Source organism: Aulonocara stuartgranti (genome assembly GCF_965226115.1).
Source record: "Aulonocara stuartgranti genome assembly, chromosome: 3".
Taxonomy (NCBI): domain Eukaryota; kingdom Metazoa; phylum Chordata; class Actinopteri; order Cichliformes; family Cichlidae; genus Aulonocara; species Aulonocara stuartgranti.
Window position 1 is genome coordinate 78,218,044 of NC_138941.1, and position 13,839 is coordinate 78,231,882.

At 42.0% G+C, this 13,839-nt stretch overlaps 1 protein-coding gene across 1 annotated transcript in view; it reads right to left on the bottom strand.

The window, feature by feature from the left end:
- Window positions 1–13,839, bottom strand: part of LOC309703211 (protein NLRC3-like) — a 70,710-nt gene that overhangs the window by 38,073 nt on the left and 18,798 nt on the right. Inside the window, exons 7-8 of the mRNA XM_082527923.1 lie at window positions 8,543–8,716; window positions 8,068–8,241 (exon numbers count right to left, since the gene is read on the bottom strand). Of these exons, the coding sequence (XP_082384049.1) occupies window positions 8,068–8,241; window positions 8,543–8,716 (348 nt within the window). The remainder of the gene's footprint in view (window positions 1–8,067; window positions 8,242–8,542; window positions 8,717–13,839) is intronic.

A 13,839-nucleotide genomic window follows, 5' to 3' on the forward strand; every position in this document is an offset into this window, starting at 1 on the left:
ATAAAAGCTTTTAAAACTGAATTTGAATTAATTTAAAGCTAAAATACAAAGGTTTGGACTTTCATTTGCACATTTCCCTACTGTAGGTGTCTCTGCAAACGTACGGGGCTCTGAGAGATTCCACGATGGCAACTGTAGAATTTTAATGGAAACAGTCGAACATGTTTGTCAAAGCTGAACCATGGGCAAACTAAGCTAAATTAGCATTTTTAGACAACAGCTACAATAAGCATAAAAGTTACTGCTAGTTATCGTTTGTTAACATGACGCTTTTTCATATTGAGGTAACACATTGATGTATATCAACTTGAAATGCTCCCAAAAATGGCACTAAAGCATGTAAAAATATAATATAAGCTCTTGCGGACTTGGTTCTATGGTAGGTCTTAAAGGGTTAATACCTAAACAATTCAACTCATATATGGTGTCCAATGTGTGCCAAAATTGGTCTTTCTGTACAATGTCTAGATATTTATGTATTAACAGTACTGTAATTTTTCACTGTTTCACTTTAGAAACATAAATCTTTGCACATATGTTTTTATGTTGGTTACTGAATTTCTGAAATAAAGTTTGAACTTAAGCATATTTTTAAAAGGGTTATATGTTGAAATAAATAAATTAGCCGAGACATACTTTTTCTTTGTTCCAGTCTCAGTAATTTTGACAAAGTGATATCTGATGCTTACACAGAGTTTGTAATTGCAGAGAAATACTCAATTTATTACTCAATTTACACCAGAGCTGGGGGTAAGGTGCTACCAGCTTGCAGGCTCACTCTCTCTCACTCAACAATTACACTCTTCACCCAGATTAACAGCACTCCACACGTTCACCACTAGGAGGCGCTGAAAGACCACATACAGTGAGATTATCACTAAATGTCTGCTGTGTCTGACGGTGACTTGGTTTTTTACCAACTGGCTACATGGGCACGATTAGCTGCAGTTCTATCTTTGTAAAAGAGACTCAGCAGCAGATTAAAACCAAACAGAAACATTTCTACTTTTTCTGCAGCACCAGCTGAATGCATGGAGCCTAAACTCCAGTGATAATGAGACACATACAGTGTGACTGCTGTGACTTTACAGCTGGGCCTCATTCACTGATATTAGTAAGATATGACTGAATCTATAACACACTTAAAGCTTTCTGTAAATGAAAGAATCAGTGAAAACGAGGCACTTCAGTCAATTTTAACCACAAACTCTTAACATAACCTCCTCCGAACCGGGTTATAGGATCAAAATCATTAACCATGGTGATGTAGCCAGGTCAAAACAGAGCTGAACAGAGACAGACAAACATTTATGCTCACAATCATACATCTCCAGTTAACCCAGCAGACATGTTTTTGGACTGTGGGAGGAAGCAGAGTACCTGAAGACAACCCACACAGGCCACCGTATCACCCTTATTTAGAGAATTATAATCTAATTAGATGATAAAATAATAAGATAATTGATATTTTAATGAAAATATATTTTAACAATTGTTTATAAGTTAACAATTATAGCTAAATAAAAAGAAGAGACAAATCAATAAACCCTCAATAAAACCTCCAGGAGAAACTAATGTAGACATTCTTAGGGGAGGAAGTAATTCTAAATTTATGACACCAGAGTCGATAACTACCAAAATAAAACAAGAAGTAAATAACAACCATGAGTGGAACACCTGAGTGTAAAGTAGAGTGTAGTGGATGTAGTGGAACACTGAAGGAAGTAAATAAAGTCAAAAATACAAACAATAACTAAAACTAACGAGAGCTAAAGGTTCGGAAAACTAAGAAATAACTGAAAATAAGAAACCCTAAAGCAACCAAACAGAGCAGCTAAAAACAAACAAGTCTAAACTACAAAAACATCAAACCTGGGAATGTGACATATTCAGTCTATTCAAATGTCCAGCATGGATATATGAAGAATGTGACACTCCAATGAAATGGAGCCCTGCTGATGCAGACGCTCTTCTGCTCTCACACTGACCACCTGCTGAAGCTAACATGCTAACACTAGCATCACTTTCATGCTCAACACTAACAACGAAGGAAGAAACTGGAATATTTTAATAATAGGTTTATTAACAGCCTTTCATGTAGCTTATATCTCTCTTTGGGAGTCTTGTTGTCATTTAGGTGCACAGAACAGCAGGTATAATAGCAGGTACCGCTGTCGCCAGTACGAGATTTCGGAATGGCACCACTTACCTCAACATCCAGTTGTGAAAGCTGCATCAACCTGAGCCAAAAAGTGATCGAGCTGGAGCAAAGGATATCCACGCTATACCAAATCCAGGGGGCTGAACGCGGACTTGACACGATCCTTCTTGGCAAAGCTCAAACCACCGCTACTAGCGCTGAGCTAGCCGACACAGTGCACCGCCCAGCTGCTGTGTCCCAAGATCCCGCCAACAGTCAACCCAGGCTCTCAACTTACATCGCTGGTATTTCTGCCACGGACGAGAACTGCTGGTTTCAACTAGGGGCCAGACCCAAGGCTCTGGTCAGCTCCACTCCACTCCAACCAGCGCCATGGACCGTGGTTGAGACGCGTGGTGGCTGCAGAGGGGCCAGGAGGATCCGTCTCTCGCACCCTCACCCCTCCGGCCCGGTAGTACTGGAGAACAAATTCAATGTCCTGGATCCTGTGGACTTTCCTCCTCTGAACGCTAGCCCTCGCCATCCCGCTGTGTCGCTGAGGTCTGTGCCATCTCCACCACTACGCCCCTGGAGCTGCGGCGGGCAGCCCGACGCTGTGGTGCAAACTCACCGCGGAGAGCTGTGCTTTACCCCGGCTCCTCGGAGAAGAGGACCCACGACGCGGCTACCTGGGAGTCACTCACGCAGTCCGGCTGGCGCATCTCCACCTGAACACCCCCGGTGCTGCGGCATGGGTGTCTCAGATGGCCAGCAGCCCCCGGTGGCACCTCCTCTCTCCACGCTGGTCCTCGGGGATTCCATCGTCAGGAACGTGCGGATGAGGGGGGCGCTCACGCTGTCGTTCCCGGGAGCCACTGTTGTCGATATAGTGAACAGAATTCCCAACATTCTGGCATCCCACCCACAGGCCAACCGGCTCATCATCCACATCGGCACCAATGACATCCCCAAACAGCAATCTGAGCTGCTGAAGCTGGACTTCCTCCAACTCTTCAGCCTCCTTGGTCAGTTGCAGGTGAGTGGTTTTATCTCCGGGCCCACCCCCACCTGCGGCAGAGGGATAGGCCGTTTCAGCCGGCTGCTCAGCCTAAACACCTGGCTTTCCTCTGCCTGTGTCTCCCACGGCTTGGGTTTTATTAACAACTTTGATGCCCTCTGGGAGAGGAGGCATCTTTTTGGGGCAGACGGGCTCCACCTCTGTCCGCCAATTTGGCATTTGGCGTACAGCACTCCCGCACACCGCCCTGTCACTACCCCAAACCGATATTACCTGCTGATCTGTCCGCCACTGACTACTTTGTGGTAATCTTAGATGGACATAAACCACCAGGTCATTCAGTGTTCCCTTAGTGCTAATGTATCAGAGATGTTCAAATCAAATCAAAATTTATTTATATAGCACATATTAAAACAACAGTGTTGACCATAGTGCTTCACAGTCAGTAAAAGCATGAGACAGTTAAAAAAAACAATAAAAGAGGACAACAAACAATAGGTAACAACACAACAAGCTAAAACAGCCAACTAGACAGAATCAAAAGCCAAAGTAAAAAAATAAGTTTTAAGACGTGATTTAAAAGACTGGATCGACTCGGCTGTACGAATATAAACAGGGAGGTTATTCCAGAGTCTGGGTGCCACGGATGCAAAGGCCCGGTCACCTCTCGACTTCATTCGAGACCTAGGTTGTGCTAGGAGCCTGTGATTGGACGATCTAAGTGCTCTGTTGGGATTGTATAAGTGGAGTAGTTCAGAGAGATAGCTGGGCGCTAAATTATTCAGAATATTAAAAGTGAACAACAGAATATTAAAATCTATACGATATTTAACAGGGAGCCAATGTAGTTTGGCTAAAATTGGAGTGATGTGTTCATGGATTCTCGTACCTGTTAAAAGACGCGCAGCTGCATTTTGCTGCTGTATGTCACTGCCACTGCCACTGATGTCCCCCTGGTCCCAGCTCCTATATTTGTTCCACTTTTAACAGTAATACACAAAACTCTGGACTCGGACCTCTCTCTCCCACAGTCAACACAATACCCGTCATAATCACAAACAGAGAGCAACAGAATTATCATAAATCCAGTAACTCCAAAAACATTAATAACCTCCGGTCTCTTCAAAAATATCAACATCCATTCAACTCTATTGTCAAAAATCCACCAGTCTCACTCAGTATGGCACTTTTAAATGTACGCTCTCTGTCGAACAAGTCTTTTATTATTAATGATTTAATTTTAGATAATAAACTTGACTGTTTATTTTTAACTGAAACATGGCTGGGCTCGGATGCACCAGTTGTTCTCACTGAGGCCTCCCCACCAAATTTTAATTTCTCTTTTTCTATTAGAAGTAGTAAGAGAGGTGGTGGGACTGCATCTTTAGCCAACAACACACTCACCACCAAACAAATTTTATTTGATCATTTTACCACTTTTGAATTCCATGCTATTGTTTTCAGCAGCCCTCCAGTTTTATCTGTCACAGTTTACAGACCACCTAAAGACAGCGCTGCTTCTATCAAGGAATTCTCAGAATTTTTAACAAACATACATTCAAACTATAATATGATGATTTTAACCGGTGATTTTAACCTGCACATAGATAATCCTTCTGACCCTGCAGCAAAAGAATTCTTAAACATTCTTCACTGTTTGGATTTTACCAGCACGTCACGCAGCCGACTCACAACAGAGGACACACTCTGGACCTGGTCATCACCCATGGGCTGTCCACCAGCGTGTCCTCTGTTGTTGACTTGGCTGTCTCTGACCACTACTGTGTGTTTTTTAACATCACCGGTTTTATTCAGCGGGACACCTCGGTGCGAACTGTGAGGAGGCGCTATCTAACCTCTGAAGTGGCTGCAAATCTTACCAGGGTTTTAGACAAATGCCCCCCTGTGATTTTACCTGCACCCTGTGATTTGATTTTTAATCATTTTAACAGCACACTGAAGAAAAGCCTCGACTCCGTTGCTCCACTCACCACCAAAAAGATTAACGTAAAACATGCATCACTCTGGAGAAACGAAGAAGTCAAAAAACTCATAAGAAATTGCAGCGCAGCAGAAAGGAGATGGAGGAAAAATAAAAATACTATCAACCATCAAATACTTTGCGAGTAACTTAAAATTTACAATAATACATTAAGGAATTCAAGAAATTCATACTTCGCCAAAATAATCAGTAATAACAAAAATAATCCCAAGGTCCTCTTTTCCACCATAGATCATTTATTTAACCCTGATTTTAAAAGCTCCAAAAGAAGCCCACAGACTCGCTCTGTGAGCAGTTTGCAGACCACTTCAGGGGAAAGATCAGCGCCATCAGATCTGATATTTTATCTAATCGCGATATGATTTCAAACACATCTGAGGGCTCGATTGTACCTGAGGAGACACTGGACAGCTTTGTCCTGGTTAATGCTGAGAACCTTCAGAAAGTTTTCTCCACAGTGAGACCCACCACATGTCTTTTAGATCCAATCCCTTCTTCACTCTTTAAAACACTTTATGGATTTTTTGAAGCTGAGCTTTTATACATGATGAATTGCTCTCTTCAGTTGGGTGTCTTCCCTGCTGCCTTTAAAACGGCGGTGGTGAGGCCCCTTCTGAAGAAGAGCAATTTGGATTGTAATGATTTTAATAACTACAGACCTGTATCCAACTTACCATTTTTAAGTAAAGTCTTAGAAAAACTTGTTTTTACTCAGATTACTGATTTTCTGAATGATAGACAGATCCTGGAGATATTCTAGTCTGGATTTAGGGTGAACCACAGCACAGAGACGGCTCTCCTAAAGGTTTTAAATGATCTTAGATGTAACTGGGACTCCCAAAAGCTCTCAGTCCTGGTGCTACTGGATCTAAGCGCAGCCTTTGATACAGTAGACCACGCTATTCTTTTAAACAGACTGAAACACATGGTGGGCCTCTCTGGTGCTGTACACAACTGGTTCACTTCCTATCTCTCTGACAGAACTTTTATGGTGAGTATGGATACATGCTCCTCTAAGATCCATAGAGTGACATGTGGTGTGCCTCAAGGGTCAGTTCTAGGCCCTGTACTTTTTAATTTGTATATGCTCCTTCTCGGCAGTGTCATCAGGAGGCATGGAGTGAACTTCCACAGTTATGCTGATGACACGCAGCTGTACATCTCCGTGTCTCCTGATGACACCAGACCAATGGATGCCCTTTTTAACTGTATTTTAGATATAAGATCTTGGATGGCAGAAAACTTTTTACAGCTTAACCAGGACAAGACTGAAGTTTTAATCGTCGGTCCTGAGGCTCAGAGAGAGAAACTCTTGTCTAAATTAGAGGCATTTTCACTATGTCCTTCGCTACAAGTGAAAAACCTGGGTGTTATTTTTGACTCTGAGCTTGGTTTTATCCCACATGTTAAACATGTAACCAAAATTGGATTTTATCATCTAAAAAATATAGCCAGAGTCCGCCCTATTCTCTCTCGGGCCAACACAGAGATGCTGATGCATGCTTTCATTACCAGTCGCATTGATTACTGTAATGCCCTGCTCTCTGGTCTTCCTAAAAAGAATATTTCAACTTTACAACTTTTACAAAACTCTGCAGCTCGTGTGCTGACGAAGACCAGAGGGCGGGCCCACATTACACCGGTTTTAGAATTGCTGCATTGGCTCCCCGTGTGTTTCAGGATCGATTTTAAAGTTCTTTTATTGGTTTTTAAATGAAAAAATAAATAAACGTTAGGTGAAAGCTAAATTAAAAAGGTGGGTCTTGAGCCTGCTCTTAAAAACATGAACGTTCTCTGCGGCCCTGAGCTCCTCCGGCAGGCTGTTCCACAGATGAGGACCATACCACTGAAAAGCTGCCTCTCCGTGAGTATGTGTCCTGACTTTAGGGACAATCAAAAGGCCAGTACCAGAGGACCTCAAGGTCCGCGAGGGTTCATATGGTAAAAGCAAATCTGAGAGATAAGAAGGCCCAAGACCATTAAGACCTTATTTATTCTATCCTATTATTCTATTTATATTATTAATTTAGGTTTTACCTAATATTTATTGATTTTATTCATTTTTTATCTTCTTACTCTATTTATTTATTATTTTATCTTTTTACCCTGTATATATCCCTATTGGGTCATATCTCCAGTGTTTCCTCGGACGGGGCTCTCTGACGTGGCTGCTGGGGCTCTGTGGGTCCTCTCAGTCTGGCTGGGGGGCTTCTTTGCCTCCCTCCTGCTGTGTGCCCAGCCTGGAGGCTGTGATCGGCTCCCGGTGCAGGGGGGGGTTATTCATGATCGTTTATGTTAATGAGAGTGTGGGGAGTGAGTGGGAGGGCGGGGTGGGGTGGGCTGCTTTTAACCATGTAAAGCACTTTGTGCAACATTTTTTGTATGAAAAGTGCTTTATAAATAAAGATTGATTGACTGATCTAGCCCCACTCGTCTCACAGCGACATACAACACTCATAGCCTGACTTTTCACTGATTGGCTCATGTTAGCTCATGAAAATATAAAGTCCCAGCAGTACTAGCTATTTTATATACTGTTTCTAATAAGCTAAATGTGCTTATAATGTGCAAATAGAGCACCTAGCACTGTTAGCATTAGTACCAATCCCTGTTAGATTTACACAGTGTTAAAGCAATGGCTCCAAGCTGCTCTGTGAAAGCCTTCAGAATACAGGCAGGAATCGAACTGGAAGATTTAGTGAATGAAGTGCTGCTGAAATAAAGATTTTTGACTAAGAGAATCAGATTTGACATTTCATTTCAAATGAAAAACAAGAAGTAAACAAAAATCCCTAATTACTTTAGAAACTGATTATTTACATTAAGACATTTTTATCAAGTTAGTGTTTGTGCAGTAATATAAATCAGGTTCGAAATGATCAACAATAGAAAAATTTTAATCCTGACCTGAGAGTTTCCATTTTACAGTGTGGACTCTTCACTCCAGCAGACAGAAGCTTCACTCCTGAATCCTGCAGGTCAGAGTTACTCAGGTCCAGCTTTCTCAGACTAGAGGACTGGGAGCTGAAGACTGAGAATAGAGCTTCATAGCCTCTCTCTGAGAACTGACAGTGACTCAGTCTGAAAAATGACAGATAAACATTTAACAAACACTGCTGTTAAAGTGCAGTGAGGGTGAAGTGCTCATCTTGTTTGGTGCAAATACCAGTCCTGCTGATTAATTAAGGAGGATCTACAGCCCTGTTTAGCTCTCCTAGAGTAACTGTCTCTGATTTGTTGTTCCTTTATTTTCCTTTATTTTTTTTTCTTACAAGTGCATTCTTATTGGTTAATTCTGTCCCCCCGACACACACACACACACACACACACACACACACACACACACACACACACACACACACAGAGTATCACTTGGTCTCACCTCAAAGTTTTCAGTTCACAGTGTGGACTTCTCAGTCCTGCAGAAAGAAGCTTCACTGCTGGATCCTGCAGCTTGCTGTTACTCATGTCCAGTTCTCTCAGTGTAGAAGACTGGGAGCTGAGAATTGAGGACAGAGCTTCATACCCTCTTTCTGAGAGATCAGGGACACTCAGCCTAAAAAAAGAAAAAAAAAGTTTGTGATCAAATTAAATCACTTCAGATGTTGACTCTTAAGAAGAAAAACAAATGTCATTGTGCATTAATATTTATGGTTCACAAAAAACTTACATATAAATATTTAATTATTAAAGACTTGGAATTTTGCTCATTATAAACAAGTATAATGCTAAAGAGAAACAAGTGAGCTGGTAGATTTGATAACACTGGAACAATCATACACTGCTGTTTGTCACTTTTAAGTATCTCTGATTGTTCTAAATAATACTTACTGATCACATACTGAACCTTGCTGCAGCCTCTCACAGTTAATCCATTAAATTCATGGGCTTTCAGCTCAGCCATCTCTAATTTGCATCTTATTGTGGAGTGCAATCTTAGCTTTATGTTTCAAATACTTTTCAAAACAGATATTTTTTATTAATTTTTTTTTTAAATGGTTCATCAACCTACTTCAGGCATACACTTTAGGGCTGCAACGACTAATCGAGTAATTTCTTTATTAAAATTCTGGAAACAAACTCTTTGCTTCGATGCTACAGTAAAGGCAGCAGCTCTGTAGTAGTGATGTGCTAATCATGAACGAATCATTCAATGCTCGAGAATCACTTTACTGACTTGTGAATAATGATTCATAAGCCCAACTGACTCACTGACTCATCCCTGTTGCTGTTAGCAAACTAATTTCATTAGTAGAAATATATCTAACTTATAATGAAAATTGTGGAGAAAAACACAACATCCAGCATCTTAACAAAAACATTTCTGCTCTGAGCTTGAAGAAAAAAACCTGAGTAGAAGACAAGACATCAAGACAATAGCTCCTCAGTTCACAGTAGCGTCGCTCTGCTAATATGCTAACAGCACATTTGAGCTACTCACCCCCCTCCCTTCCTGTGCCGAATCATAGCGCAAACGAATCACTCAGGACTCACTAACCCCCTCCCTCCTGTGCTGAATTGTAGCATAAACGAATCACTCACTGACTGTGTCCCATACTCCGCACGCTCGGAGTAAACAGCCACAAGATTGGTTCAGATCTCTAGATTCATACATGTCCAAGTTCCTTTGGAAAAATAAATCTCCACGTATAAGCTTAAAAACACTACAAAAGACCAAGGATAAAGGAGGATTAGAACTACCTAACTTTCAGCACTACTTCTTAGCGAACAGGCTTCAGTTTATCTCAGGATGGCTAAAACATACCCTCTTAGATGAACCTTGGCTAGAACAAGCACTTTGCAATAATCTAGAGATTTCAGATCTACCATTTATTTATTAGCGGAACAAGGAGAAGATGCAGGACACTGGAGAAAAGGACTGCCTCAATTGGGGCCAGAACCAGTATGGACAGAACTTTGAGCAGCATCACCAATGGATGCAAACAGACTGAAATGGAGGAGGGCAGGACCCCAGGGCACGCTTCAGGCTGCGGTTTACCCAGAACACCAGAACAGGAAAGTGATGAACACAAACACCCACACAAACACACACATCTACATGCACTGACTCAGAATGAAAAGAAACATACATATGAACATATGTACTCGTTGATTGAGTGAGAACTGACGCACACACACACAAATCGAAATGCTGATTCAATTCACTGAGAAGTGATCCACACACACGCTGGTGCAATGAAGAATGCTTTACTAACAAATGCTGCACACAAACATCCGAATATGGAGTCGGTTACAACAATAAGAACCCATTGATTGTTTATTGGTTAAATGCATTTCATGCCACCCCGAGGGCATTTGTGTAAATTTGGGGGACAGGGTCTAAAGCAGTTTGGTTGTGAAAACAATGCCTGTGTGTGATGTCTGTTTATGGCTTAAGGCCTCCACTGAATTGTTTACTGTGCTTCACACAGCCTGATAAGGAGCAGTGTACAGAGTGAAAATGATGAGTGAATGGTGTGAGTTTTGTTTCGGAGAGAATATGAAAAGGTTGTGCCGATTTAACTTAGTTGTTTAAGTTTCTGCCAAAGCAAAACATTTGTGTGTAACCAGTGTCCACTATTGAATCAAGTCAATGCAATATGTTTTTGTCAGTGAAAAAAAAAGGAGTTACGGTGCCTGTATGCCTACACAATATAGTGTGTGAAGTTTTGGTTGATTTTTGGGTTTTGTTTGACACTAGGTTGATTCTATCAGTGAGGTTTGGATTGTTCTCTTTCTCTAAGAGAGAGAAAGATGGTTTTATGCTTGGACATGTTTGCAATGGGCCCCAGTATCTGTTATTATATGAGTGTTTTATTGTTTACGTTTGTTTTTGCTTTTGTTACAGTGCACTGAAATAAGAACATCAGAGAGATACCCATGAACCTAAACCTGTATGCAATACCTGCTCCTCTGCCAATATCCCTGTTACCTCCAACTGTTTGAAGTCAATATAAGAATCTGCACTATCCTTGGTGTCTTCATTGTCTCCCTTCTGAACATTCATCTGGGCCTTGAGGAGTGTTCTGGCTGACCCTCCATGGAGTAGTAGCTGCAAATCTGAACTAGCACCTTACAGTCATTCCAGTCCAAGCTATCTACCCAACAATACTGCTTCTTGTTTTATTGCTGCTGGCGTTTGTGAGCTACCAAACAAATTTCATTGCATAACAACAATGAAAACTAGAAAACGAAAATTTCGGAAGAAATTTTAAGTGTGCCTATGCCGCTGCTAATCCGTGTAGTTTGCCATTCATACGGCTACTTAGGGCAAAACTCAGCAGAGGAGCCATTCTCCACCTTGAACTATGGTAAAAACAAACCCTGCTCACGCTTCACAGATGACAGCTTACAGTTTTGTGTAAAGATGAAGTGACTTCGTACAGCGCCGATTTGCTGACGCTGTGCACACAGGTTCATGAGCAGAAGTCCCATTGTGCCACGGCAGACCCGACAATGTTTGCATGAACACGCTTTGAAGCATTACGTTATGGACCACTTTTCACACATGGTTGGTGTACACACACAGCCGGCTGTAGCTTTTTAACTCACAGCCCGACACACACCCAAAAAACAGCCGAGAGAGCACAGACTACGCCTGAGAGGCGTGATTGCAGATGCCGCTGAGGTGGGTCCACCTCCCCTGCAGCGGCACTGCAGACCACGGCCTGCCACACACATCAAACACGTAAAATAAATATTTATGCACTTTTGCATTCACTTTGTTTTTTGTTATTTTTACACAGTGTTCTGAATGATTAACAATGGTCTACAGCCAATCTTGTGTATTATTATACAAACTTTGGTTGTAAGATTCAGATAACTATTTAACAAAAGCTAAATATTTTATATGAGAGCAAGAAAGAAAAGTATATCTTTGTGTCCCCCTTTCCCTGTTAATGCCCTACCTGGCCCCCTGGCAAAAGCTTTGCTAGATCCGCCCCTGCACAGTTACCAGCTGTCAGCTACACAGAAAAGGAGCTTGGTGTTATTTGTCTCTCAGAAACAGTTCATAACTTCAACTCATTCATGTCACCTAAAAGGTAAACCTGTTTCTCCATCACCAGGACATCTCCTGGTTTGGACCAGCCGCTTTTACTGCTGTGGCTCCATCAAACATCAGCTGATGCTAGAAATTAAAATCAAATGAATTCTAACAACAGCTGATCAAGCTTAAACGTGCTGCTGTTGTTTAGCGCGATAAATAAACAAGAGAGAAAAGCCGATCATTGATCAGTTTCATGATTGAAGTTGCAACAGGTGAGAGAATGACAGGGGAGGCTGCGTAACGACAGAATAAATCCAGCTTTGTGTCTTCTTCCGTTCAACCTGAAGTACGGGACAAACTGTGTTCCTTTTCAGCTCAATACGAAACGCGTAATATTTTCTCTGACTGCGGGACGATTCCGTTTGTACGGAACAGTTGGCAACTCTACGAACCAACCCTTATGAATAAAATAAAGTTCAACATCAGTAACTTAGTGCGCACACAGCTGTATAGAAACTCCATCATGCTAGCTAGCACGCAGTACGAGTTATTGTAACTGATTGTAAAAAGTCAGCACAACGAAAAAAAACTACACCTAAACTCAGTTTATATCTGACCCAAATAGAGTGCAGTTCATAACTTCTTACCTGAAATTCAGTTAACCTGACGCAGCCACCTTGGGTCTGCTTCTCCTGCCTTAAATTTCCCTGATCCATGGCTGCCATCTGTTTGAGCTCCGCGTTAGCGACCACTGGTCCATCGGCGGCCACCTCGCCGCCTCGTATGTGTCTTTATCCCGCATGTCCTTTCTGTCATACACCGGTGGCTAGCTGCCCTTTGTTGGAGCTCCGCGTTAGCCACCACAAAACAACTCAGTTATTTTTCCCACCCGCAACCTTAAAACTTCTAATGGTTCCTGAAAGCAGCGACGCTGTGCGCGCCGTTGATATTGTCGTCATTACGGTAATCCAAATACGGGTAGACAGGCCGTACCACTCCCGACATACCACTAGAGAGAGCCAACACACCACAAATGAAGTCTGTTTCTGTGGGGCCAAAAGATGAATCTTTCTCATGGGCCTAGAAATTGACCAAAATTTGCACTAAAATCTAAATATTTACAAAACTATAAAGGTCATAAACACCAAAAGTCATAGAACACCATTCCAGATCCAGCCGCACAAAATGATATAACATATGTGAACCTTGTCTCAAAACTGTGGGGCAAGTTATGCGCCGAAATTTAGGCGGAAGATGGAGAATAATAATAAGACTAGAAAGCGAAAATTTCTGAAGAAATTTTAAGTGTGTCTATGCCGCCGCTAATCAGTATAGTTTGCCATTCAAACGGCTACAGAGAGCAAAACTCAGCAGAGCAGCCATTCTCCACCATGAACTATGATAAAACCAAACACCGCTCGCGCCTCACAGATGACAGCTTACGGTTTTGTGTAAAGATGAAGTGGTTTTGTGTAAAGATGAGGTGACTTCGTACAGCCCCGATTTGTAGATGCTGTGCGCAGAGGTTCATAAGCAGACCCGACAATGTTTGCATGAACACGCTTTGAAGCATTACGTTATGGACCACTTTTCACACATAGTTGCTGTACCCAAACAGCTGGCTGTAGCTTTTCATCTCACAGCCCGACACATACAAAAAACAAAAAGCAGAGAGAGCACAGACTTTACAC